General features: G+C 42.0%; 1 protein-coding gene across 2 annotated transcripts; it reads right to left on the reverse strand.

Annotated features, from left to right (window-relative positions):
• LOC122553022 (cystatin-F-like) lies at window positions 1–23,818 on the reverse strand. Of its 2 annotated transcripts, XM_043696436.2 has the most exons (5): window positions 23,701–23,818; window positions 18,614–18,783; window positions 14,438–14,554; window positions 6,075–6,142; window positions 1–572 (listed from the first exon to the last, which is right to left on the reverse strand). In XM_043696436.2, the coding sequence occupies exons 1-4, from the start codon at window positions 23,762–23,764 to the stop codon at window positions 6,080–6,082; spliced, it is 414 nt and encodes a 137-aa protein (XP_043552371.2). In that variant the 5' UTR covers window positions 23,765–23,818; the 3' UTR covers window positions 1–572; window positions 6,075–6,079. The 2 variants fall into 2 exon arrangements, with proteins under 2 accessions (XP_043552371.2, XP_043552372.2); XM_043696437.2 differs by lacking the exon at window positions 6,075–6,142.
• Window positions 23,819–26,425: the final 2,607 nt, after the last annotated feature.

Consider the following 26,425-nt stretch of genomic DNA (forward strand, 5'->3'; position numbering starts at 1 on the left):
TTGCTGTAAAAAGATTCCATTTCTTTATTTTGAAGAACAGACGACAGTTGATTTGACCAATGCTGATACAAGACATTGCACAAAATGTTTGCCAATATTCCTATATTACAAAAGCAGCTACACTTTTCAAAAGCACTTTGTTGTAAATCTCTTTGGGATATTCTGAGCTTGCAAAAAGATCTATAAAATGCAATGCCTTATTCAACATCACCAATAACTCATTTGAAATGTGTTGGTTGATACCATTAAGGCAAAGAAAAAAACCATCGAAAAAACAGTGTACAGCTTCCAATAGCAGCAGCTGTATTCTTTAAAGTGTAAAAGTATGGCCATTTCTAGATGAGGAGGAGTTCTTCATGAATTATGCAGGACACTGAATCTTCTCTTCAACACTTCAGGCAGAAAACAGAAATGGTGAAATTGAATAGTAACTCCACCACTCTGTGGAAATGCTTCAAGTATTAGCACAGGGAACGAATACAGTCCTGAAGGATTCACTGGCAACTTGTTGCAATCACTTTCCAACTTTGTTTCCATAAAACAACCCAGAGTTCAAAATGACAAGTCAACCGCTAAAAGAAAAATGTACAAGGTTAGTGGAAGGGCAGTACAAAAAAATGTAATAGAATCCCCACAGTATGGCAGCAGGCCACTCAGCCCATATTGATTCTTCAAAAAGCAGCCCCCCCCCCCCGCTTCCCCCAGACCCACCCCATCCCTATAACCCTGCATTTCTCGTGGCTAATTCCTGGACACTATGAGCAATTTAGCACAGCCAATTAATCTAACCTGCACATCTTTGGACTGCGGGAAGAAACCCGCACAGATGTGGGGAGAATGTACAAACTCCACATAGGCAGTTGCCCAAGGCTAGAATTGAAACCAGATTCCTGGTGCTATGAGGCAGCAGTGCTAACCACTGAGCCACTGTGCCACTCACTAATAAATTAAAAATTGATATAAATTACAAATAAAAATTCATTTTACAGAATCATACAGTAAACAATTGTACAAGCCTGAAGGTTACAATTTTGCAATCATGTCAGTGTTAGCTTTTTGAAAGGGCTTTCCAATTAGTTTCACACATGTGCTCTCAATAGCATTGTTACAGTAGCAATTAATTTGGAAAGCTCCCACCTGATAAAGGATCAGTGTATTCTGTCAAATCCTTCTTCTGTTGTTTCAATTTGTACTGTGGGAATCAGCAATCAGGGAACATTGTAACATTCAGGGAACAGAAATATTCCAAAGGGTTGTTCCATTTGCATTCCACTTTGATAGTTCCAAAATATTACTCATATCCAATATAGCCCAGGAACAAGGGTGAGTCATGTTAGGGCAATTTTGGGGCCAGTTTGTTCGAGAAAACAGATACAGAGGTAAACTCCACACAGAAACGGATGGTTTAGCTGGACTGCTGAAAAGGCAATGAACTGTACTGAGTCTGTGCAGTTGGGACTCAGTGAGAAATATATGGCTTTTGGATGGCTCTATGCTTTTAGAAGTTCTAGAAATTTGAGATGTTTGAGTCAGGGCTCCAGAAAAAGGTCCTGGGATCTGTGAGTGCTCAGAAGAAAGTATGATATTAGCGATTTTTGAGAAGATTTATAGCTCAGGTTGATGATAAGTCTGTAAGTTTGCTCGCTGAGCTTGAAGGTTTGTTTTCAGATGTTTTGTCAACATACTAGGTAACATCATCAGTGAGAGTCTTCGGTGAGGCGCTGGTGGTATGTCCCACCTCTCTATTTATAGGTCTTGGTTTCTTAAGGTGGGTAATGTCATTTCCGGTTCTTTTTTCCAAGGGAAGGTAGATAGAGTCTAAATCGATGTGTTTATTGATGGAGTTCTGGTTAGAATGCCATGCTTCCTGAAGAAGGGCCTGTGCCCGAAACGTCGAATCTCCTGTTCCCTGGATGCTGCCTGACCTGCTATGCTGTTCCAGCAATAAAGTTTCAACTTTGATCTCCAGCATCTGCAGACCTCACTTTCTCCTTAGAATGCCATGCCTCTAAGAATTCTCATGTGTGTCTTTGTTTGGAGAATTGGAGAGTATAGAAAAGATTTACAGGGATGTTACTAGGACTGGAGAATTTGAGGTATAAGGAGAGACTAGATAAACTGAGACTTTATACACTGGAGAGTAGGAGGCTAAGGGGTGACTTTCTGGAGGTTGATAAGTTCATGAAGGACATAGATACAGTGAAAGGCAAGGGACTTTTCCCTGCAGTAGGGGAGTTCAAAACTAGAGGACACAATTTTAAGGTGAGAGGAGAAAGATTTAAAAGGGACCTGAGGGGCAACTTTTTCACAGAACGTGGAATGAGCTGCCAGAGGAAATGGTAGATGCAGGTATAGTTACAAAATTTAAAAAGATATTTGGATAGGTACGTGAATAGAAAAGGTTTAGAAGAGTAACTGCCAAATGCAGGCGAATAGGACTGGTTTAGTTTGGTCAGCATGGATGAGTTGGATGGAAGGGTCTGTTTCCGTGTTCTATGACTCTATTACCTTCTTTAGAATTTTAAGGCACTAGACATGTTCAATAAAACTGAGTATGATTAGACCTAATGAAAAATTTAAGGGGTGATATTAAATTGGTGAAGCTCACTGTTTCTGAAAAGGTGGGGTTGTAGCCTGAGGAAATGCAGTTTCGAATAATGCAGGGATGTGTAGCCCCCCCCCCCCCCCCCCCACCAAAGCAGAGTTGGACCAGAGTAATCTATGACTGTTGACAGTCTATGATGCTCCATCCAGTCCATGGATGGATATTTAGTTCAAACACCAACAGGTTTGTTAGGTTAACAACAAAACTCAGAGAACAATGATACAGGACGTCAGAGTCAGACGGTCTACAGCACAGAATAAAGCCCTTCAGTGCATTTTTATACCACTCAAAAACCATCTAATTATGGTCAGCCCATTTTCCAGAAACTGCCTGATAACCTTGTACCTTTTCATATTGCAAGAGCACATCGAAACATTCCTTCAATGTGATGAGAGCTTCTGCCTCTAGCACCTCCACAGGCAGTGGGGTTCCAGATTCCCACCACCCTTTGTGTGAAAATGCTTTTCCTCACATGCCCTTTAAGCCTCCGGTCCGTACCTTAAGTCTATGTCCCTGGTCATCGAAACCTCCACCAATGAGAACAGTTTCCTCATGTCTATGCCCTCGTTATTTTATGCATATCAAATCATGTCCCGTCCCCCCGTCCCCCAGTTTCCTCTGCTCCAAGGAAATCAACTCCAGTTCATCCAATCTTTTAGACCATAAGACCCTATGAGATATGAACAGGAGTAGGTTGTTCAGTCCTTAAGGCGGTTGCACCATTCAATAGGATCATGGCTGATCCGAGATTCCTCATGTCTACTTTCCTGCCCATCCCCATTACCCTTGATTCCCCGACTCATCAAGCATCTATCCCAGCCTTAATTATACACAAGGATTCCGACCCCACAGCTCTCTGTGGCAAGGACTTCCAATGACACCCAGATGAGGTGAAGATACTCCTCATCTCAGACTTAAATTGACAACCCCTTATTCTAAGTCTATGCTCTCTGGTCCTAGGTTCTCCCATGAGGGGAAACATTCTCTTAGAATTTACCTTGTCAAGCCCCTTAAGAATCATACATGTTTTACTGAGATCATCACTGATTCTTCTAAACTCCAGTGAGTGGAGTCCCAGCCTGTATAGATGTTTCTCAGAAAACAATCCCTCCATACTGGGGATCATCCAAGTGAATCTTCTCTGAAAACTGCCTCCAATGCAATGATATATTTCCTTAAATAAAGGCAACAATTTTACATTTTATCACATTATACTCCATTTGTCAACTTTTTGCTCATTTATTTAATCTATTAATAGCTCCTTGCAAACTGTTTGCATCCTGTTTTCCATGTATTTCTATCATCTGCAAACAAATTTGGCTACAGTTATTAATATACATAAATTGTAAACATTTGCAGTCCCAGCACTGATCCCTGTGGAACTGCACTGGTTCTAGGTTGCCAATCTGAAAAAGAACTCCATATCCCCGCTCCCCATTTCTTGCCCATTGGCCAATTCTTTATCCATCGATATTCTACTTCCAACATCATGGGCTCTTATGACAACTTTCATTGAGGTACCTTGTTGAATGCCTTCTGGAAGTCCAAATACAACACATCTACTGGTTCGCCTCTATCCACTCTGGTTGAGAATTCCTCTAAATACACCAATAAATTAGTCATATGTGATTTCTCCTTCATGAAGCCATGTCAATTTGCTTGATTAGACAATGATTTTCCAAGTTACTTTTCTAGAGATAGTGATAGTACTTAATTCCTCACCACTTATTCTTTAATATTAGTAGAACTTTGATGTATCTTCCACCATACAGACTGATGCAAAATATCTGTTCAGCCCCAATGCCATTTCCTGTTCCTATCTCCACAGGTTCATTTTCTAAGGGGTCTTTTGTTCACTCTGATCTTTCTCTTCCTTTTTATGTATTTAGAGAAGCTTTTATTGTCAGGTTTCATATTCCTCATTAGTTTGCCTTCATAGTTTAATTTCTGTCTTTATTATCTTTTTAGTCATCTTTCGCTGGGTTCTGAATTTATTCCAGTCTTTGGGTCTGTCACTGACTTTGGGCTCCCTTCATGCTTTTTCTTTCAAATTCATACTCTCCTTAATTTCCTTGGTTAGCCAAGGTGGCTTCTCCCTCTCTGAATATTTCCTCCTTACTAGGATACATTTTTACTGAGAGTCATTAATTACCCCTCTAATCTCAGGCACTGCTTGCTTACTATCATTTCTGCTGATCTGTCTGCCCAGTTAACTTTAACTATCCTTATTCCAATTTCATTGTAATATTTAAATAATTGTTTCTAACCCACACTTCCCACACAAACCAAACTTGATTATGTTATGATCACTACTTCCCAGAGGACTTTTTACTGTGAGGTCATTTATTAAACCTGCCTCATTACCCATGACCAGATGCAAGATAGCCTGTTCCCTAATTGGCTGCATGACATATTGCTCTAGGAAACTATCCCTAATGCACTGTATGAATTGATCCTCATAGCAACCTTTCTAATTTGATTAACCCAATCAACATGAAGATTAACATCACCCATAATTATTGCTCTATTCTTTTTAGGTGCTATTATTTGTTGATTTATAGCTTTTCCCAGAGGAGCTACTGTTTGGAGTCTATACACAACCAATGTCTTCTTTCTCTTGCTACTTGTTTTAAAACATTCCCTCAAATAGACTCTACATGAACTGATCAGAGAATGTCTCTCACTCTGTCCTAATTTCATCTCTTATTATAGTGCCATCCCACCACCTTTTCCATCCTGCCCATCTCTCTGAAAGGTCAAATATTCCTGAATTTCAAGTTTCTGTCTTGGTCATATTCATTTACTTTGATTTGTGCCATCAGTTTATTTACCCTTTTCTGAATGCTTTGTGACACAAAACCTTTCAGTTGGTTCTATTAATCAAATGTCCCTACTCTTATGGTTCGTTGGTAGAAGAAGACATTGTCAAGTTCTGTTCAACAATCAGCCCCATCACTAACCTACAGTTCTACATTCTCCTTTACCTTTCATTTTTCTAATTTTTCATGCAACCAACAGCTCCTTCCTCCAGCGTGATTCAGCTGAATCCCATCCTATCAGATCAGTTCCCTTCTTCCTGACTACTAGGACCAATGTGATATGAATTCAAACCCATGTCTCCCATCACTAAAATTCTCCAACCCAGTCAACATCTTGGTAAATCTCATTTTCACCCTCTCCAGTGTAATGCAATACGAATTTCAGAATTGCATCATCTCTGCATTTAAACTAATGCCTTGACTAATAAAGACAGCTAATCCTTACTCCTTCTTTATCTACCTGTCCTGGTCAACATACAACCCAAGGTCCCTGGTTTCTGATTTACAGCGTTCGCAGTTCTTTCTGTTTTTATTAAGGTCCCTCAGAGTCCTTCATCAAGTTCAACCATAAAGGCTGAAGAAAACAAAGGTGGAGTAAAGAGATGTAAAATTAAATGGACAATTAAGGAAATATAAATATGGCTACTTACTGATTTTATTTGTACCAAAGTTGCCGTGTGCAATTTCTGTGCAAGTACTGCCCAGTACACCTGAAATCCTTCAATTTGAAGAAACATTTCGTTACTGAACATGAGCAACTGAGGACCCGAAATGCTTATATTCTTTTAAGCAAAAGGCCATGGAAATGTTCAGTACCAAAATGCAATCTGCAGTTACAACAAAAGAAAATCTTATGGTCTCACTTACTTAATGGCACAGAGAATTGATTTTTAAAAAGCTTGCAATTGTTGAGGAGTTGTTAATGCCATTTGAGCTTAAAATCATAAGGGAAATGTTTGGAAAGCAGAAGCAGCATCATCAATAGGAAAACAATGTCAAGCGACAGTTTTGTGATGCATTGATTGTCTGCATAACAATTACCTTGTTGTTTACTGGCGTTCAGATGACATTTTGACATCGTCAAAGGAATTAATAACTTCAGTAGTGATCAGTCAGACAAATTGCATGGGGGATGGGGTCTGCCTCGATGGAGTTTTAGCAGCAACTAAAAAGCATCGCATTTGTAAAATAAAAATTAAGACAATACACCTTGAGTAATGGCCAGACCTGCAAAGAATGGTATATTTCCTTTGCTCAGGGGCAGTATTGAGAAAAGCCCTACCTCGTTCACTAGTTTATGGTGGCTGGCATCCTGGTCAACCTTACTGAAACAAACTTTATATTTTAGATTTATTAATTGAGTTTAAGCTCATAGAATCCTACAATATAGAAAAAGCCCTTCAGCCCATCAAGTTTGTACCATCAAAAATATACTACACCGTGGACGAAAGGGGCTGTTGTGGTGTGATGGTAGAATCCCTGCCTCTGAGCTGGGAGACCCAGGTACAAGTCCCACCTGCACCAAAGGTGTGTAGTAACACCTCTGAGAAGTTTGAGGAGGAAAATACCTATACCTTGAGCTATCTGGAATATTTGCTTATTTCCACTGAGATCGTTCCTGCAAGAGATTCCTTCATGGAGCTTGGAAGGGGCAGGTGAAGAGGTGGGTAGCTGAGGCAGGAAAGCTGTCTTACTACCGGGACAGTTTCCCCACAGCAGGATTAGAGAGTAGGCTAGCCACTCCTGTTCAATCAACCTGTTCAAAGATGTTATTGACATGCCACTGGGGTAGATGGGACTTGAACCTGGGTCTCCCAGTTCAGATATAGGAACTGTACCACTGTATCACATGAGCCACCTCAACCCCCCACCATGTCAAGGAGACAGTTAAATCAATTTATAATTCAAACTCCAATTGATGGTTGCCTTATGGGGCTAATGAGCATTCTGTCATAGTGGAGGAGCTTCCATGATGTTTGGACACCATAATGGAAATGGCTTTCCTGTCCTAGCCAGGAGGAAGACCATCCAATTTAGAGGTTTCTTGGTCCACAGACACGACTGTGGGCAGGAATAGCAGCCCCACAGTCCTGACTAATCTCTGTGGAAGGATTTCCCCTCTTTCCCATGGGGCCTCTGTCCTAAATGTCTTATCTTAAAAGATCTGAGGTGCTTCCATTTTAAAAGGCCACAGCCTAGTCTTTAGCAGTGATCACCCTGTGAACTCTTTGAGCCCCATCAATCTTAATTAGAAGGTGTCAGTAGAAAAAATGATTTCCTGACTCTACTCAGTCCAAGTCTTACTCCGATCATATCAAACCTTGTTGAGGCCACACCTGGCGTATTGCGTACTTTGACTGATTCTGAGATGCTGCGATTGTCCTGTGAGGAGACATTGAAGGAACAGGACCTGCAATCACTGACATTTAGATGACGTGGCCTTATTTAAGCATGCAAAGTTCTTACGGGGTTTGACAGGCGAGAAAAGTGGTTCACCTGCCTGGGGAATCTAGAACAAGGGACAATCTCAAAATAAGAGGTAGCACTGAGATTTGGAGCAATTTATTCATTTGGAGAGTGTACTCTTTAGAACTCTCTAACCCAGAAGCAGATGGGGCTCAGTCAGAGAATTTACAAGCCAGATCGATGGTTTTTTTAGATATTAAAAATAATAAAGGAAATGGGAGTAGCATTAGGAAAAATTGCATTGAGGTTAAAGATCAGCCATGATCTAGTTGGATGGTGGTGTAGGCTTGTTAGTTGAATGGCTTACATTTGCACTAGTATCCTATGTTCCTCTCTCACCTCAAGCACCTGAGGCCCAGGATGGAATGCATATCCATGTGTTTTGTGGAATTTTGTAAGGAAGTGGGCAAGAGCACAATTTCTTGCTCAAAAAGAGAGAGGTGAAGTGGTGGCTCTCTCTCAAGGCAGAATGCTTATCTATATCTCTAAATTGATAAGAGACCAATTTGACAAGTTGCAGCAAGAACAACCTATAGTTTACTAGTTTGGTTACCTGACTGACACATTCATACAAAGGAATCTGTTGAATAAAAATGAAAAATAGAAGAACTCCATTCCGTCCAGCGTGAAAGAATTGATGTATTCAAAAGGAAAATCCTGAAGCTTTTTCTCTGTGGGGAGGGGATGGGAGTTGATATGTTTGAGCTCTAACATTCTTTGACATAATAAAGACTAACATATCAAAACCCATGTTGATAGCACATCTTTCCAATCCATTTTCCAAATTCACCACAACCTTTCCTAGAATTCAAAACAGAACAACCTTGCACTTTTGTGGGCTACAAACCATCCCATTAAAGAGAATAATGAAGCTAAACTGACATCCTCCTTCTCAGACATATTCAAAGAGCTCATTTAAGGATTACTTCTCTCAAAAAGCTCAGTGAAATTCTGGTGGAGACATTTCAATGTGAATGCTCATATGAACACAGCGTCATTTTGGTCCATGGAATTCCAGCAATGACATCAAGGAAGACAAAATATCAAGCCAAGATGAACCTTGCACACATGCACATTTGCTTGTAGGAGATTGTAATGGAAAATTAACAAAATTAATATTTACTCTGAAATCCATTTACTCTGAAATCTGAAAGACAATGCTTTACTAAATTTAAAACTTTCTGACATTTTGCTGAAGTCTGCAGTCGAGGGACAGCTTGTCTCTGCGGAACTTTGTAAATATTCAACAAGAGAAAAATATATGAACAGTATGTCCACAACAAGGGAATGAAAAGAATAACAACTCAAATCTTCACAGTCATTATCGTTGAAAGCATGATAAGAAACAGTATAAGACAAGTATATGAATTATGCTCAGGGCCCTTGCACAAGACATTTTTGTCAAGTGCAGGTGGTCCCTCTGCAATGCAGAGGTTAAAATTAATAGAGCTCTTTTTGGTTGCTCTTGCTAATAGTTGAGTCGAGTTAATTTAACTTCCACGACAGTAAACTTCAATTGCAATCGCTGAGCACCAGGAACAAATTTCACATTAACCAATGTCCAATTGTAAATTGTATAGCTAATTTTTTAAGATAGAAAAGATGTACTTTGTGCATATGTTGGAACATTCACTACATAAAATGGTGGTGCGGTTGGGGGGGCAAGTGATGGAAGAATGATGATCAGAAGCAAAACAATCTTCAGAACCAGTACTCTATTTCAATGTTGATAATTCAATTTAGTTTTGCCAGAGGGTTGTGATCAGTAGTAGTTCTTGACAAGTACAGGAACCCTGGTCAGTGTCTTATATTAATCCAAGTCTGAGGTTTTGCTTAAGAAAAAGAAGGAAGCATATGTCAGGTGCAGACAACAGAGGTTGAGTGAATCCCGAGAAGAATATAAAGGCAGACACTTAAAGGGGAAATCAGGAGGGGAGAAAGGGGACATGAGATAGCTTTGGCAAATAGGGTTAAGGAGATTCCAAAGGGATTCTATAAACAAATTATGGACAAAAGGGTAACTAGGGAGAGAATAGGGCCCCTCAAAGACCAGCAAGGCAGCCTATGTGTGGAACTGCAGGAGATGGGGGAGATTCTAAACAATGATCTTAGATCACTGTTTGCTGTGGAGAAGGACATTGAGGATATAGAATGTGGGGAAATAGACGGTGATATCTTGAAAAATGTCCGTATTACAGAGGAGGTGGTGTTTGATGTCTTAAAATGTGTAAAGGTGGATAAATCCCAGGGACTGATCAGGTGTACCCTAGAACTCTAAGGGAAGCCAGGGAAATGAGATATTTGTATCATCAATAGTCACAAGTGAGGTGCTGGGAGACTGGAGGTTGGCTAACATTGTGCCACTATTTAAGAAAGGTGGTAAGGAAAAGCCAGGGAATTACAGACTGATGAGCCTGACATTGGTAGTGGGCAAATTGTTGGAGGGATTTGTGAGGGACAGGACTTACGTGTATTTGGAAAGGCAAGGACTGATTCGGGATAGCCAACATGGCTTTGTGTGTGGGAAATTATGTCTCACAAACCTAATTGAGTTTTTTGAAGAAGCAACAAAGAAGTTTGATGAGGGCAGAGTGGTGGACGTGATCTATATGCACTTCAGTAAGGTGTTTGCCAAGGTTCGTTATGGTAGACTGGTTGGCAAGGTTAGATCTCATGGAATACAGAGTGAACTAACCATTTGGAGACAGAACTGGCTCCAAGGTGGAAGACAGAGGGTGGTGGTGGAGGGTTGCCTTTCAGACTGGATGCCTGTGACCAGTGGTATGCCACAAGGATCAGTGCTGGATCCACTGCTTTTTGTCATTTAATATAAATGTTTGGATGTGAACATAGGAGGCATAGCTAGTAAGTTTGCAGATGACAGCAAAATTGAAGGTGTAATGGACAATGAAGAAAGTTGCCTCAGAATACAATGGGACTTGACCAGATGGGCAAATGGGCTGAGGAGTGGTAGATGGAGTTTAATTTAGATAAATGTGAGGTGTTGCATTTTGGAAAGGCAAATTTCAGACCAAAGGAGTAGCCATGGGCACCTGCATGGGATCCAGTTAAGCCTGTCTCTTTGTTGGCTACGTGGAAAGGTCCATCTTCCGCAGTTACACTGGCACCATCCCTTACCTGTTCCTCCGCTATATCAATGACTGTATCGGCACCACCTTGTGCTCCCACAAGGAATTTGAACAGTTCGTCAACTTTACCAACACCTTCCACCTCGACTTCAAATTCACCTGGACCATCTCAGATACCTCCCTCCCCTTCCTGGACCTCTCCATCACTAGTGACTGACTAACCACAGACATCTACAATAAACCCACTGACTCCCACAGCTACCTAGACTACACCTTCTCCCACCCTAGCTCCTGTAAAAATGCCATCCCTTACTCCCAATTCCTCCGCCTCTACCCTATCTGTTCCCAGGATGACCAATTCCACCTCAGAAAGTCCCAGATGGCCTCCTTCTTCCAAGATCGTAACTTCCCTTCTCACATGGTTGACGAAGCCCTCCAGTGCATCCCCTCCACTTCATGCACCACTGCCCTTGAACCCTACCCCTACCCCTGCAACAAGGACAGAACTCTCTTGGTCATCACCTTCCACCCCACCAACCTCCGTATACATTGCATCACCCTCCGCCACTTCCACCACCTTCAAACAGATCCCACCACCAGAGATATATTTCCCTCCCTAACCCTATCAGCATTCTGAAAAGACCAATCCCTCCGTGACTCCCTCGTCATGCCTCCGCCGCCCCCCCCCCCACCCACCAGCCCACACCCCACTCCTGGTACCTTTCCCTGCCACCGCAGGAAGTGCAAAACCTGTGCCCACACCACTCCCCTCACCTCCATCCAAGGCCCCAAAAGATCATTCGACATCCATCAGACATTTACCTGCACCTCTATCAATGTCATCTACTGCATCTGTTGCACCTGGTGTGGTTTCCTCGACAGTGGGGAGACAGGACGCCTTCTTGTGGATCATTTCAGAGAACATCTCTGGGACACCTGCACCCACCAACCCAAATGCCTAATGGCTGAACACTTCAATTCCTCCTCCCACTCTGTCGAGGACATGCAGGTCCTGGGCCTCCTCCACCACCATCAAACTGTTACCACCCAATGCCCGGAGGAAGAAAGCCTCACATCACACCCCGCCTTGAGGCCCTGCAACCACATGGGATAAATATAGATTTCAACAGCTTCGTCATTCCCCCCCCCCCCGCCCGCCCCGCATTATCCCAGTCCCAAGCCTCCAACTTGGTACCGCCCTCTGGACCTGTCCATCATCTTTCCCACCTATCCGCTCCAACCCCCAACCTATCACCTTCTCCCTCACCTTCATCCATTTATCGCTTTCTCAGCTACCCTCCCCTTCCCCCCTCCTCCACCACCTCCCATTTATCTCTCAGCACCCTGGCCCAAAAGCCTCATTCCTGTTGTAGGGCCTATGCCCGAACCGTCAATTCTCCTGCTCTTCGGATGCTGCTTGACCTGCTGTGCTTTTCCAGCAACACACTCTTGAGTCTGATCTCCAGCATCTGCAGTCTTCACTTTCGCCTGGGACTTATACACTTAATGGCAAGGTCCTGGGGAATGTTGCTGAACAAAGAGACCTTGGAGTGCAGGTTCACAGTCCTTGAAAGTAGAGTTGCAGGTAGATAGGATAGTGAAGAAAGCATTTGGTATGCTTTCCTTTACTGGTCAGAGTATTGAGTACAGGAGTTGGGAGATCATGTTTCAGCTGTACAGTACATTGGTTAGGCCACTTTTGGAATATTGTGTGCAGTTCTGATCTCCTTCCTATTGGAAGGATATTGTGAAACTTGAAAGGCTTCAGAAGAGATTTATAAGGATGTTGACAGGGTTGGAGGATTTGAGCTATAAGGAGAGGCTGGGGCTGCTTTCCCTGGAGCGTTGGAGGCTGAGGGGTGACCTTATAGAGGTTTACAAAATTATGAGGGGAATGGGTAGGGTAAATAGACAAAAGTCTTTTCCCTGGGGTTGGGGAGTCCAGAACTAGAGGGCATTGGTTTAGGGTGAGAGAGGAAAAATATAAAAGAGATCTAAGGGGCAACATGTTCCTCATGGAAGGTGGTGAGTGTATGGAATGAGCTGCCAGAGGAAGTGGTGGAGGCTGGTACAACTACAGCATTTAAAAGGTGTATGGATGGGTATATGAATAGAAAGGGTTTAGAGGGATATGGGCTAAAAGCTGGCAAATGGGACGTGATTAGATTAGGATATCTGGTTGGTATGGACGAGTTGGACCAAAGGGTCTGTTTCCATGCTGTACATTTCTGTGACTCTACGACTCCAAGTCCGTCAGGCAGGTAACTTGGCATCTTTCATGTTATCTTTAAATTTTGTACTGACTCCAGTAATAGTGGGGTTTGAGTAGCAGCTAATCTTCCCACATGGGTCCCGATAGATCCTTCTCCATGCTACAGACCCAAGTTAGCAGGTATATCCTTTAGGTCTTGGAGCATTTCAGTCAGTAATGCTGCTGCAGTGCCACTCCTGAATGATGGATGCTGAAGTCTTCCACCCATAGTGTATTCTGCACCTTTGCCACGCTCGCTGCTTCCTCTGTGGTGCTCATTATGTGGGGAGTATTGATTCACCAGCTGAAATGGGGGTGGGGAGTGCAAAGAGATAACCAGCAGGAGCTTTCCTTGTCCATGTTTGACCCGATACCCTAAGACTTCATGGGGTCCAAAATAAATGTTGAGGACTCCCATGATCACTTTCTCCTGACTGTTTACTACTGTGCCTCCAGCTTTGTTGGTCTGTCCTGCTGATGGGACAGGACATGCCTATAGATGGTGATGATGTAGTCTGGGACTTAGTGACTCCCACCAAATCTTATCTTACAGATAATATCAGGCTGTTGCTTGTCTATTCTATGAGGCAGTTCTCCCAATTGTTGCACTAGCTGTGATTTTGGCTCCCAGATGTTAGTCAGGAGGACACCTCAGGATCAACAAGGCTGCATTTACTGTTGCTGTTTCTAGTGCCTTCATTGGTGCCAGGTGGTACATCCAGCCCAATTCCTTTTGAGAATTTTTCAGGGTTTGACACAACAAAGTGGTGTCAAGTTGAGAGTGTTGCTGGAAAAGCACAGCAGGCCAGGCAGCATCTGAGGAGCAGGAGAATTGATGTATTGGGCAAAAGCCCTTCATCAGGAATCTTCAACAGACTGGTGTGCTTGTCAGTTTCAGAGGACAATTGAGAGACTGGATTTACATGTGGACCATATCAGGCCAGAATGGCAGATTTCCTTTCCTAAAAAGACATTTGTGAATCCAATCGGTTTTTATGACTATTGACATCATTAGACTTTTAATTCCAATTTTAAAAATAAAATCCACATTTGCCAGGGTGAGATTCAAACTCTGACCCAGAGCATTATCTAGGCTTCTGGAATACTAGTTCATCAGGACTATCACTAATTTCCCATGTTTACTTTTGTGTAGATATTAGCAGCCTTTCAAATATAGGTTCAAATAATGAGGGAAGAATTGTTTTACCTTAATCAGCAGTGGATGTATTTCAAATGAACAGTATTTGAGATTATATGGTCTTCCTTTGCGACACACTGTTCTCCCAATATCAACATAGAGAAAATATTTCAGACCAGCAACAACCTTGAATAGAAAATAAGTTCTTTTTAATATCTTCTTAGAACATAGCTGTTCAAACTGTTTGTAAAATTGATTTATTCTTAAGTTGCTGATAAAAGGCAAGACTGGAATGTAAAGAATGTTCATCTTACTCTAAGTGTAAGCATTTCAAATCCTTAGCTTCCTCTGATGTATGTGCAAAATGATCTTGTATTTTTACCAAGACAACCACATCACATTTAGATCCAAGGTAAACAAAAGGTAGTAATCTTCAGGGCATTGTCAGTTTGATTGAAAACATTAAATACACCTTTCCCTCTTTTGTCTGAAGTCATTCATGTAACCAGTTCCTCGATACAAATGTGCAGGTCTGAAAAAAAACATGCTTTTCTTTAATTAAACTCACTGACCAGTGTTGCTGCGGCAACTGCTTAGCTGTGCATCGCCCAACTGGCTCTAAAAAGAAACTTACTTTTTGCAAACGACTCTGCTTTGTGTCAGCTCTCACTCATTGCTGCAACCTGCTCTCCTTAATCATAATTGATAATAAGAGTTCAAGGCCCTGCGGCAGTGGAAGCTTGCTGGTTTGGTAGCAAGGTGAGTTGATGTGCAGAGAATAATGAAGCTGACATTTTTAAGAGCAGAAAAGGGAAAGGAGAAATTTAATGAAGATGCTCAAAATTAGGGGGATTTTGATGGAGTAACAAAGGAAATAAAACCCTTTCCACTGATGTTGAATGTCTACAGTCAGATGATGCAAAATTAAGGTAATTGGCAAAAGAACCAGAGAGGAAAATGCAGGTTATGTTTGCAGGGCAAGTTCGAAAGCTTGGAACGAGTGGAGGAAGCAGATGGAACCTTTGTTCATGTAGGACAAGATAGTGTAATGTAGTGAGGTTTGCAGGCAACACAAAAATAGATGGAAAGGCAAGTTGCAAGAGGGATACAAACAGCTTAAGGGACATATTGATAGCCTAAATACAGGAGCAAAAAGTTGGCAAATGGAGTATAATGAGGGAAAAACAAAGGGAAGTTGTTCATTATGCAAAGGCGAATAAAAGTTGATAAAGCACGGTGCTGGAAAAGGCACTGCAGGTCAGGCAACATCCGAGGAGCAAGAGAGTCAATGTTTCGGGCAGGCCCCCTCTTCAGAAACATCGACTCTCCTGCTCCTCAGGTGCTGCCTGACTGGCTGTGCTTTCCCAGCACCACACTTTATCAACTTTGATTTCTCCAGCTTCTGCAGTCCCCACTGTCTCCTAGGGAGAATAAAAAAAACAGAGCATTATTTAAATGGAGGAAAAACTGCAACACAAAGGGACTTGGGGATACTTGTGCATGAAACACAGAAAGCTAGCATGCAGGTGCAGCAAGTATTCAGGAAAGCTAAAGGAATGTTGGAGTATAAGAGTAGGGAAGTCTTCCTGCCATTGTACAAGTTGCTGGTGAGACCACATCTGGAGTACTGTGAGCAGTTTTGGACTCCTTATTTAAAGGAAAGAGATTATTTCAATGAAGACAGTTCAGAGAAACCTCACTAGGATAATCCCGGGTATGGAGGGATTGTCTTCTGAGCAAAGGTTAAACAGGTTGTGATTGTACTCACTGGAATTCAGAAGGATGAGGGGTGATCTCATTGAAACATAAAAGATCCTTAAGGGGATGGACAGGGTAAATGCTAAAAGGATGTTTCCCTTCATAGGAGGGTCTCAGTCCAGGTGGAATAGTCTCAGAATAAAGAGGTGCCAATTAAGACTGAGTTGAGGAGGAATTTCTTCAATTAGAGATTTGGGTCTCCTTGCCACAGAGAGCGGTGGGGCACAGTCCTTGTGTCTATTTAAGGCTGAGAGATTATTGATCGGCAGAGAGAAAAATAAAAGGTACAGGGAGACAGCAGGAACCTGGATGTGAGGAATGTTGGATCAGTCATGATCCTATTGAATGGCAGAGCAGGCTGGAGATGCTGATTGGCTTCCTCCTGGTACTATTCGATATGGTGTCATGGATCTCACAGATGACGTCATTTGGAAAAGTTATTTGCTTGGGATTTCCTTTCCATTTTCTCTCTGCTTCTGGCATGCATGTGTTTTCAAGAGAAGCTGCATTTTTTATTTTGTTGCACCAGACAGTAATCATATGGGAGCTTCTTCCAGGACTCAAAGTCATTACCAAAACCTCAGATGGTAGCTTCTCCTTTGGCCACCATCTGAACACATCCCAGACTCAATATCTTCATTGAAGATTCACTTTGATAAATGAGTGCCAGGCACCTTAGTTATAGGAACAGCTTCACTCAATGTTGTGACTGAGTCAGTGTTGATGTTTGACATGCCAGTTGAGGGGACACCTCTGAGACTCTGCTATGTTGTTTAACTGTCTAATTTTCAGAAGCCTCTGAAGGCAACCCAAATGAAAAGTGGTTGAGTTTCTTAGCGGATAACTCTGAGGGAGAGAAACAAAAAGAGGGAGAGAGAAAGAGAAAGAGGGAGAAAGACGAAAACTTTGAGCTTGAGGTAGTCCATTTCTGGAGCAGGTTGGACATCACTATAGTTTTCTTCATACTAATTATAAGACAAAAGTTGTTGCGTGCTTAGGAAATAAGTCAGTCCAGCTCTGAACTGGCAACCATTGTGCAATCATTGGCAAACGATAAATCATGATGTACTTCCTTGGAGACCTTAATCGTTTATGAAGTCATCTCGAATAGCTTTTATCCACAATGGAGATGAGATACACTCCTCTCTAATTGTAACAAGATTGCCAAGTTCCATTTTGTTTGTATAAAGGTAGCAAACAAAGTCAACTTTTTATTCTTGTGGGAGGGTCATTGCTGCCACAAAAAATGGAAGAGTTCAGTGAACCTCTTGACCAGGCACTGATCTCTATCTTTGTAGATAGCATCAGCTCCTGGAGCTTGGCCATTTGATAGGAATTTAACCATTTTATATCTGAGAGCCTAGGTTAGACATTGAGAGAGCAGCTTATGGAAACCCGTGGCATTATGTTGATTGCTTCTTCCTTGCTGGACGAAAGACAATCAAGGATGTGGTTGAAGGGTTCTGCCCATCTTCTGAGAGTTTGGATATTTTCTGTGAGCTGTGTTGACCTGTTAGCACCTAGGATCAGTAATGAACCAGCAGACTGGAGGAAGAGAAAAATCTCAGAATTGTCAAACCTTTCCCACTCTGGAGTCTGCATATGACTGACGTTAACCTGCTTTCCAATTCATCCAAGTGTCTTGCTTCTGAGATTTTTACATTCTTTCATGGGATATGTGAGAAGTCCGACACCTGTCACCCATCCTATAACTGTGTTTGGTTTGAGTGATTTACTACAGCGTTATCAGGGTGGCTAAGTCTCAACCACATTGCTAAAGATCTTGGAGTCACATATCGGCCACACCAAATAGCAGATTTTATTCCCTAACAGAGCACTATTGAAACAAATGGGCTTTTCCAACAAAAGATGCTAGTTGTCATGGTCACCATGATAGAAACTAGATTTATTAATGGAATTTAAATTCGAGATTTGAACCCATGGGCCCTAGCTTGGGCATCTGGAGAATATCTGAGTAATATTACCACTATGCCATGAGACCTTCAAAGCTTATTCTGGACAGTTCTGCAGATATTTTGGTAGGCATAGGACTTGAATACTGATGACTAGCCATTCAGGAAGACTCTTGAGGTGACATTTTTCTTCCAGTAGTTTCTTCATTGTTCTCATCAAACTGATTGTGATGCTTACGAGTGGTAGAGTCAAGGACCTCTGAAACAGTGGAATGTACTATACCCCTGAAGGTTGTGCAGCGTTACTCTTCCCTTACACTCCTACATCAGGTGATGGGAATCAAACATGTTGGATGCACAGATACTTGTCCATAAATATTTTTCTTTGGGGTTCAGTGATTCCTTAAAAAGCTCACCACAAATCTTGTTTAAATTGTCATTTGCATACAATTGTACAGTTGTGAATCTCTGATTTGTGTGTTCTTCTCCAGACTGAGTATTCTTGGTCAATTTCAGAAGAATGGAGGAATCAAACGTTGCTTTTTTTGCAGCACTTAGATACAACGTTTCTTACCTGTACTTGTGCTTTATGTATCTTCTGAACTTTATACAGGAAGATATCATTTGACTGGTTGTTGTAACCATAGATTGCAATTAAGCTGGCATTTTGAACACCAGAGTCAGTGGTGTTGACATCTTGGAGAAATCCTGGCCCAACTGGTGTCTTTTCTGTCATGCCAACAGCTGGAATATCACAAGAAAAAACACAGTCATGAACAAAGTGGGAAATAGGTCAACTTACCTGGGCAATGCATGACAACTATGAATCATAGAAGCAGGCCAATTAGCCCACTGAATCCACACTGACCCTCTGAAAAGCATCTCACCCAGACCCACCCCCCACCCTATCCCTGTAGCCCTGCACTTCCCATGCCTAATCTACCTTGCCTGCTTATCCCTGGACACTATGATAAATTTAGCATGGCCAATCCACCTAAACTGCATATCTCTGAACACCTATAAGCTGTTTTATGAGCCCAGGTAATAAATGGAAATTACTTAGGATCCTTGATTAATGTTTTTTAAAAACAGAAACGTATAAAGGCCATGGATACAATAGAGGTGTGATTTACTGTAATGACACCAAGTGTATAGGACTTTAGTTCTGCAGGAAACAATAGTAGCCAAGTCAGTAGATGTAGAACTGGAGAAGGTCATGCTTGATGAAGGGTCCCAGCACAAAACATTGACTTTTCTGCTTCTCTGATGCTTTCTGAGCTGCTGTGCTTCTCCAGCTCCACATCTATTGGTTCTAACTTTCAGCATCTGCAGTCTTTACTATATCCAAACAACAGTGGCTAAGATAGTTTTCCTCCAAGGTTAAGGAAATTTAAGTTTGATCAGCTTTATTTTTTTTGTTTTAAATGAGAGGTTTTGACAAGAGTACATAAGCAGAAACTGTTTTACTTGGCAGTAGGGTCGCTGACCAGAGGGCACAGATTTAACTGATCGCCAAAATAAATAGACATAAGGTAAAGCGAGAAGACACAAGTCATAGGAGCTAATGGTCAATCCATCCCATCACAATGAACCTGTCATCACTCAAAACTGTACCAACACTAACCCAAGACCAACAATGGGTTGTGGTGTCTGAACACAAACCCTGAGAGAAGTTAATTAAGGAGGTGAAGTTAAACTCCTTTACATCAGGAGTGCAAGCATTGGCAACCTCTTGTTGGCATACTTCCCAACAGTGTTTATCCAGCTGAATGGCCTCAGTGTCTCCAACAATTCTAATTTGTTGCACAGTTTTAAAATTGGATGAGAAGTGGGTTCTGGTAAACGCATGCAAACAGAAGTTTTAAAACCATCTCAACTAAGCTTTGATGAGATCAATAAGTCCCGCTGAAAATGAATAGTTATCAATTAAACTTGAGAGATCTGTTTTTAGATGTATTTCTGATGCTTTAATTACATGACTTTCTTCCTCAAATTGCTGTCTCCTAAACTCTTACTTTTAGTCCACTCTTTCGGCCTACTGCTTCCACACAGTCTATCAGAAAGACAACAAAACAGACTATTGTCAACTACTGGAGTCATCCCACCCTCAACCCACTCTTAAAATACTTTTGGAACAGGTACAATATCCAAATAACATGTAAAATAAGTCCAACTTAATATCCTTATTGATTTCTTCTCAAGATTGCCTGCAGCAGTGAAGAGTAACCTTCAATCCCTGGAAATCGCAGAATAATCCAGAAAGGCTTTCAATCCCATCTCTGACAGAAAAGCTGCTTGTATCTGAACTGGCACCAAATCTCATTCACCCATCATCACTGTGATGTCTGCTTGCATTGACCAATTCAACCAAGAGATCTGTTTTTACACTGTAAACTCTAATAAGTGGAAGCAACCTTGGCTGAATACTAAGAATACACAGGGGTGAGTGGAGAAGATAAAAAAACAGTTTAACAATAAGCAAACTATAAATGAAAACCTTGACTAAACAACAAATTAAAATAATTGATGTAAATTTGTAAGCTATGCACAGCAGGCTAAACAGTTTCTGAATAGTGTGAGGCATTCAGTAGAATTAGTCACAATTAGTGGTTTTGGAGGGTTAATTACAGGATTATACTTCCTGTAGATAATAAGGTACATACTACAGCTGCAAATATAGATTAAAGTTTAAAATATGATTTTGAAAGAAAATTAATCAAATCTCTACATCCTGTTGATAGTTTAATGTCCAAACTATCAACTTCTGGAGTTTCCTTTTATTGGAAGTAGGGCAACAGTCCACTTCTATTGTCAGACACAAACAGCATGACAAAAGAATATTTCTTATTACAAATGATAAGTATTCAAACTATTCAACTGTTCAAATGCATCATCAAATGCAGTGAATTCTAAGAATTAAAGATGGGTCAGCATCTTTAAAATAGTTGCTTGGAAAGTACAGAACCTGAATATTGCTTAAAAAAAACTGAAGCTTTTCATTTCGAAAGCAATATCAGAATAGAATCAAGAGTTTACGCTCATGGTTTGATATTCTTGCAAACTGAGTGAAAGACAAAACCGACAACATGACAATTTTTCAGCAACACCTTTCTTAGTCTTAAAAATGACTGCAGTGGTGACAGGAGAGGAGTTTGTTTGGACAAACCAATAGACACAGAAAGTTACTGAAGTTATGATTGAGTTTACAATGTTCATTGTTGTCAGGAGATCTGCAGTACAGAAGTGAACAGGCCATTCAGCTCAACAAATCCAATGTTTCTACTCCAAATCAGCCTCCTCCAATTACATCCAGCCTGCCTCTGCATCACTGTGTTCCCTTTACACACCTTAAGGACATGGATGCACTGAGCTTCAACTGTTCTAAGTAGCCGTCCATTTCACAATCTTGTCATTCATCATGTGAAAGAATTTCCCATTATCTGGCTGGTTCGAAACATTTATATCCTTTTATTTTGGATTCACCAATAGAAAGAGAGTATTTATAATCATCAATTTTAGCTCCTTTCACCTTTGCATGAAAATTATTTTTTAATTATAGCGCAATCCCAAAGGCCTGAACATAATAACAGATTTTTAAAATACAGTACATGAGGCTTCTGGGTTTTACTTAATGAAGATGCAGTTACACATCAATTGAAAATTATTACATCCAATTCAAATCTTTTTATCAGCTTGAAGTAATGGACTCGGTTGGCTTTTCTTTCAGTATTACCTTGTGTTGGGCTAAACTGTTAGTTTGTTTCAAAGTTTCAAAAGGTTAGCATTTGATATCAACATTTAAGGACACATAGAGATGACGCGTAATGGAAAGCTGACAAGATACTGTAGAGGTAAAAACAATGACTGCAGATGCTGGAAACCAGATTCTGGATTAGTGGTGCTGGAAGAGCACAGCAGTTCAGGCAGCATCCAAGGAGCTTCGAAATCGACGTTTCGGGCAAAAGCCCTTCATCAGGAATAAACGCAGTGAGCCTGAAGCGTGGAGAGATAAGCTAGACGAGGGTAGGGGTGGGGAGAAAGTAGCATAGAGTACAATGGGTGAGCGGGGGAGGGGATGAAGGTGATAGGTCAGGGAGGAGAGGGTGGAGTGGATAGGTGGAAAAGGAGATAGGCAGGTAGGACAAGTCCGGACAAGTCATGGGGATAATGCTGAGCTGGAAGTTTAGAACTAGGGTGAGGTGGGGGAAGGGGAAATGAGGAAACTGTTGAAGTCCACATTGATGCCCTGGGGTTGAAGTGTTCCGAAGCGGAAGATGAGGCGTTCTTCCTCCAGGCGTCTGGTGGTGAGGGAGCAGTGGTGAAGGAGGCCCAGGACCTCCATGTCCTCGGCAGAGTGGGATGGGGAGTTGAAATGTTGGGGCACGGGGCGGTGTGGTTGATTGGTGCAGGTGTCCCGGAGATGTTCCCTAAAGCGCTCTGCTAGGAGGTGCCCAGTCTCCCCAATGTAGAGGAGACCGCATGTAAAACCTGCGCCCACACCTCCTCCCTCACCTATATCCAAGGCCCTAAAGGGCCACATCAATCAAAATTTTACTTGCACATCCACTAATATCATTTATTGTATCCGTTGCTCCCGATGCGGTCTCCTCTACATTGGGGAGACTGGGCGCCTCCTAGCAGAGCGCTTTAGGGAACATCTCCGGGACACCCACACCAATCAGTCACACCGCCCCGTAGCCCAACATTTCAACTCCCCCTCCCACTCTGCCGAGGACATGGAGGTCCTGGGCCTCCTTCACCGCCACTCCCTCACCACCAGACGCCTGGAGGAAGAACACCTCATCTTCCGCCTCGGAACACTTCAACCCCAGGGCATCAATGTGGACTTCAACAGTTTCCTCATTTCCCCTTCCCCCACCTCACCCTAGTTCTAAACTTCCAGCTCAGCACTGTCCCCATGACTTGTCCGGACTTGTCCTACCTGCCTACCTCCTTTTCCACCTATCCACTCCACCCTCTCCTCCTTGACTATCACCTTCATCCCCTCCCCCGCTCACCCATTGTACTCTATGCTACTTTCTCCCCAGCCCCACCCTCCTCCAGCTTATCTCTCCACGCTTCAGGCTCACTGCCTTTATTCCTGATGAAGGGCTTTTGCCCGAAATGTCGATTTCGAAGCTCCTTGAATGCTGCCTGAACTGCTGTGCTCTTCCAGCACCACTAATCCAAGATACTGTAGACCTGTAACGCATTTAATCACATGGGTTCGGCACACAACTAATTGGGGGGAGAGGCTGGGAAAGAAGAAAACAGCAGTGTATGGAGTATAATTTTAAAATGTTGTTATTTGCGCACTTTCAAATGCTGTAACTGAACTGGACACAAACTTGCTGCTTAGCTGATTTATGGGGCTGACAAAATCAATGAACGCGGGCTGCTGGAACTAAAGCAGACATCGCTGACAAAACCTTCAGTTACAAGCTTCCCGAATGCAACAAGTTTTATTGAGCTGCTGCAGCAGAAGCCACATCCTCTCCAATTCAATGCAAACAGCACATTTAATCTTGCTGTGACAACTCTACCTCTGGTGCTGCTTTTACACTCTCCACTTCCTTCAACAATTGCACAGAGCACAATGCATTCCAGTAAGTTTATAGCATCCAATATTTACAGATACAACAAGAGATATCGGTTACTTGCCATCTGAATGGACCAAAGCAACAGCAAACAACGCAGACAGAAGTACTTCCAACATTGTGCCCATTTGGTAGTCAGTCTTGCTTCCTACACCCTTCTGCCCCTGCCTTTTGAACTTTTGTTTCAAGTCAGGAAGTGTTACCCACATTGGTGTTTCCTGGTTACAATCTTAGCCTTTGTCCAATTGGGGCTTTTACTTTAAAATTCTGGCTTCCTTGTTGATTATTTTCTGCAACAATGTTTCAGAAACTATAGTGGCGACCTGAATCAACTCAAAACCAACATGCATGCATGGAGTTAACATTGGGCCCAGTGTTTGCATAGCCTGGGCTTGTGCAGAAGATTGAGAGATGATCTAATTGAGGAAGCTAAGATGATTAAAGGTTTTCATAGGGCAGTTAGACATTTCCCAAGTGGAAAGTTAATCCCAAAACCAATAAGTGGAGTGGGGTAAAGCTTTGAACAAGAAAGTTATTTGCTTTGCTGTTGTTCAACCCCCGACTTGGAAACCATAATTACCCTAGATTAGTATTAACAAATCTAATTTAGAAACTAACCAAAACTGACCAACAGATTCGAAAACCTGACACAGCTCCGAAAAATCTTAATTCTCAAAACCAACTCTGACTAAAAACTTACAACATTTGAATGACAATAGTTGCCCTGAAAGTGCAATAAGGCATTGAGTAGTAAATTCTTTTCACTTGAACTACATGAAAGCTCCACGAACAATAGATATGTTTAAGACAATGGACAGTGCTATCTACTTTTGTATATGCTAGTAAAGCTAGCAGGTGCTAAGGCTTGGAGAGTTTGTAGTCAGCTGTCCTGAAGAAGGCAATGCTAAACCACCGAAATATGTCACCCATCAGCACAGACCAACCAGTGGAAATCTATGGCTCAACCTTCAGAAATGAGAATTGCAGAAATTGATTTGGAGGAGCCGGTTTTGGACTGGAGTGGACAAAGTTAAAAATCACACAACACTAGGTTATAGTCCAACAGGTCTATTTGGAAGCACTAGCTTTCGGAGCGTTGCTGCTCATCAGGTGGTTGTGAAGCAGGATCATAAGATACAGAATTTATAGCAAAAGATTATAGTGTCATGCAACTGAAATGATATATTAAACAAACATTGATTGTTGTTAAGTCTTTTGTCGTTTAGAATGAATTACAGGTTTTGGTTCATGAATTGTTTCAAGCAACAATATGATTTCAGATAGTCAACATGGTTTCGTCAAGGGCAGGTCATGTCTCACAAACCTCATTGAGTTTTTTGAGAAAGTGACCAAGCATGTAGATGAGAGTAGGTTTGTTGATGTGGTATACATGGACTTCAGTAAAGCCTTTAATAAGGTTCCACATGGTAAGCTGTTAGAGAAAATGCAGAGGCATGGGATTGATGGTGATTTAGCAGTTTGGATTAGAAACTGGCTTTCCGAAAGAGAGCAGCAAGTGGTGGTTGATGAAAAATATTCAGCCTGGAGTCCGGTTACTAGTAGTGTGCCACAATGATCTGTTTTGGGACCACTGCTGTTTGTCATTTTTATAAATGATTTAGATGCAGGCATAGGTGATGTATTAGTAAATTTGCTGATGACTCTAAAGTCAGTGGACAGTGGACAGTTTGGAAGAATGTTACAGGTTGCAGGGGGCTTGGATAAACTGCAGAATTGGGCTGAGAGGTGGCAAATGGAGTTCAATGCAGCTAAATGTGAGGTAATGCATTTTGGGAAGAATAACAGGAAGGCAGAGTACTGGGTCAATGGAAAGATTCTTGGTAGTGTGCACAGGGATCTTGGAGTCTGTGTATATAGATCCCTGAAAGTTGCCACCCAGGTTGATAGTGCTGTTAAGAAGGAATACAGTGTGTTGGGTTTCATTGGTAGAGGGATTGAGTTCTGGAGCCATAATATCATGCTGCAACTATACAAAACGCTAGTGCGGCTGCACTTGGAATATTATATACAGTTCTGGTCACCATATTTTGGGAAGGATGTGGAAGCATTGGAAAAGGTGCAGAGGAGATTTACCAGGATGTTGCCTGGTCTGGAGGGAAGGTCTTATGAGGAAAGACTGAGAGACTTGGGTCTATTCTCATTGAAAAGAAGAAGGCTAAGAGGGGATTTGATAGAGACACACAAGATGATCAGAGGATTAGATAAGGTAGACAGTGAAAGTCTTTTTCCTAGGATGATGATGTCAGCTTGTACGAGGGGGCATAACTACAAATTGAGGGGTGATAGATTTAAGACAGATGTCAGAGGCAGGTTTTGACTCAGAGAGTGGTATGGACGTGGAATGCCCTACCTGCCAATGTAGTCAACTCAGCCACATTAAAGATATTTAAACAATCCTTGGGTGCTGAACTTGGCTATCAGCCTATGCTTGGCCACTTTGCATTGTTGCCTGTCCTGAAGTCCACCTTGGAGAATGGTCACCCGAAGATCTGAGCTGAATGCCCTTGACCACTGAAGTGTTCCCCACCTGAGAAGGAACACCGATGTCTGGTGATTGTTGTGCGGTGTCCATTCATCCATTGTCATGACGTCTGCTTGATCTCGGTGCATCCTTGCCTGCAACGTATGAGATAGGCAACATTGGCCTGTTGCATACACGGTGGGTGGTGTCCCTATGTGACACTATTTATGTCAACATAAGCAGCATGGACAAATGATCGGGAAGTTTAAATTGTCAGTAAGTGCCCCCCAGAATCGCTTATGTTAAT

Source organism: Chiloscyllium plagiosum, unplaced genomic scaffold (genome assembly GCF_037043375.1).
Source record: "Chiloscyllium plagiosum isolate Xiang-an unplaced genomic scaffold, Cpla_swu_hap1 HiC_scaffold_10, whole genome shotgun sequence".
Lineage (NCBI taxonomy): Eukaryota > Metazoa > Chordata > Chondrichthyes > Orectolobiformes > Hemiscylliidae > Chiloscyllium > Chiloscyllium plagiosum.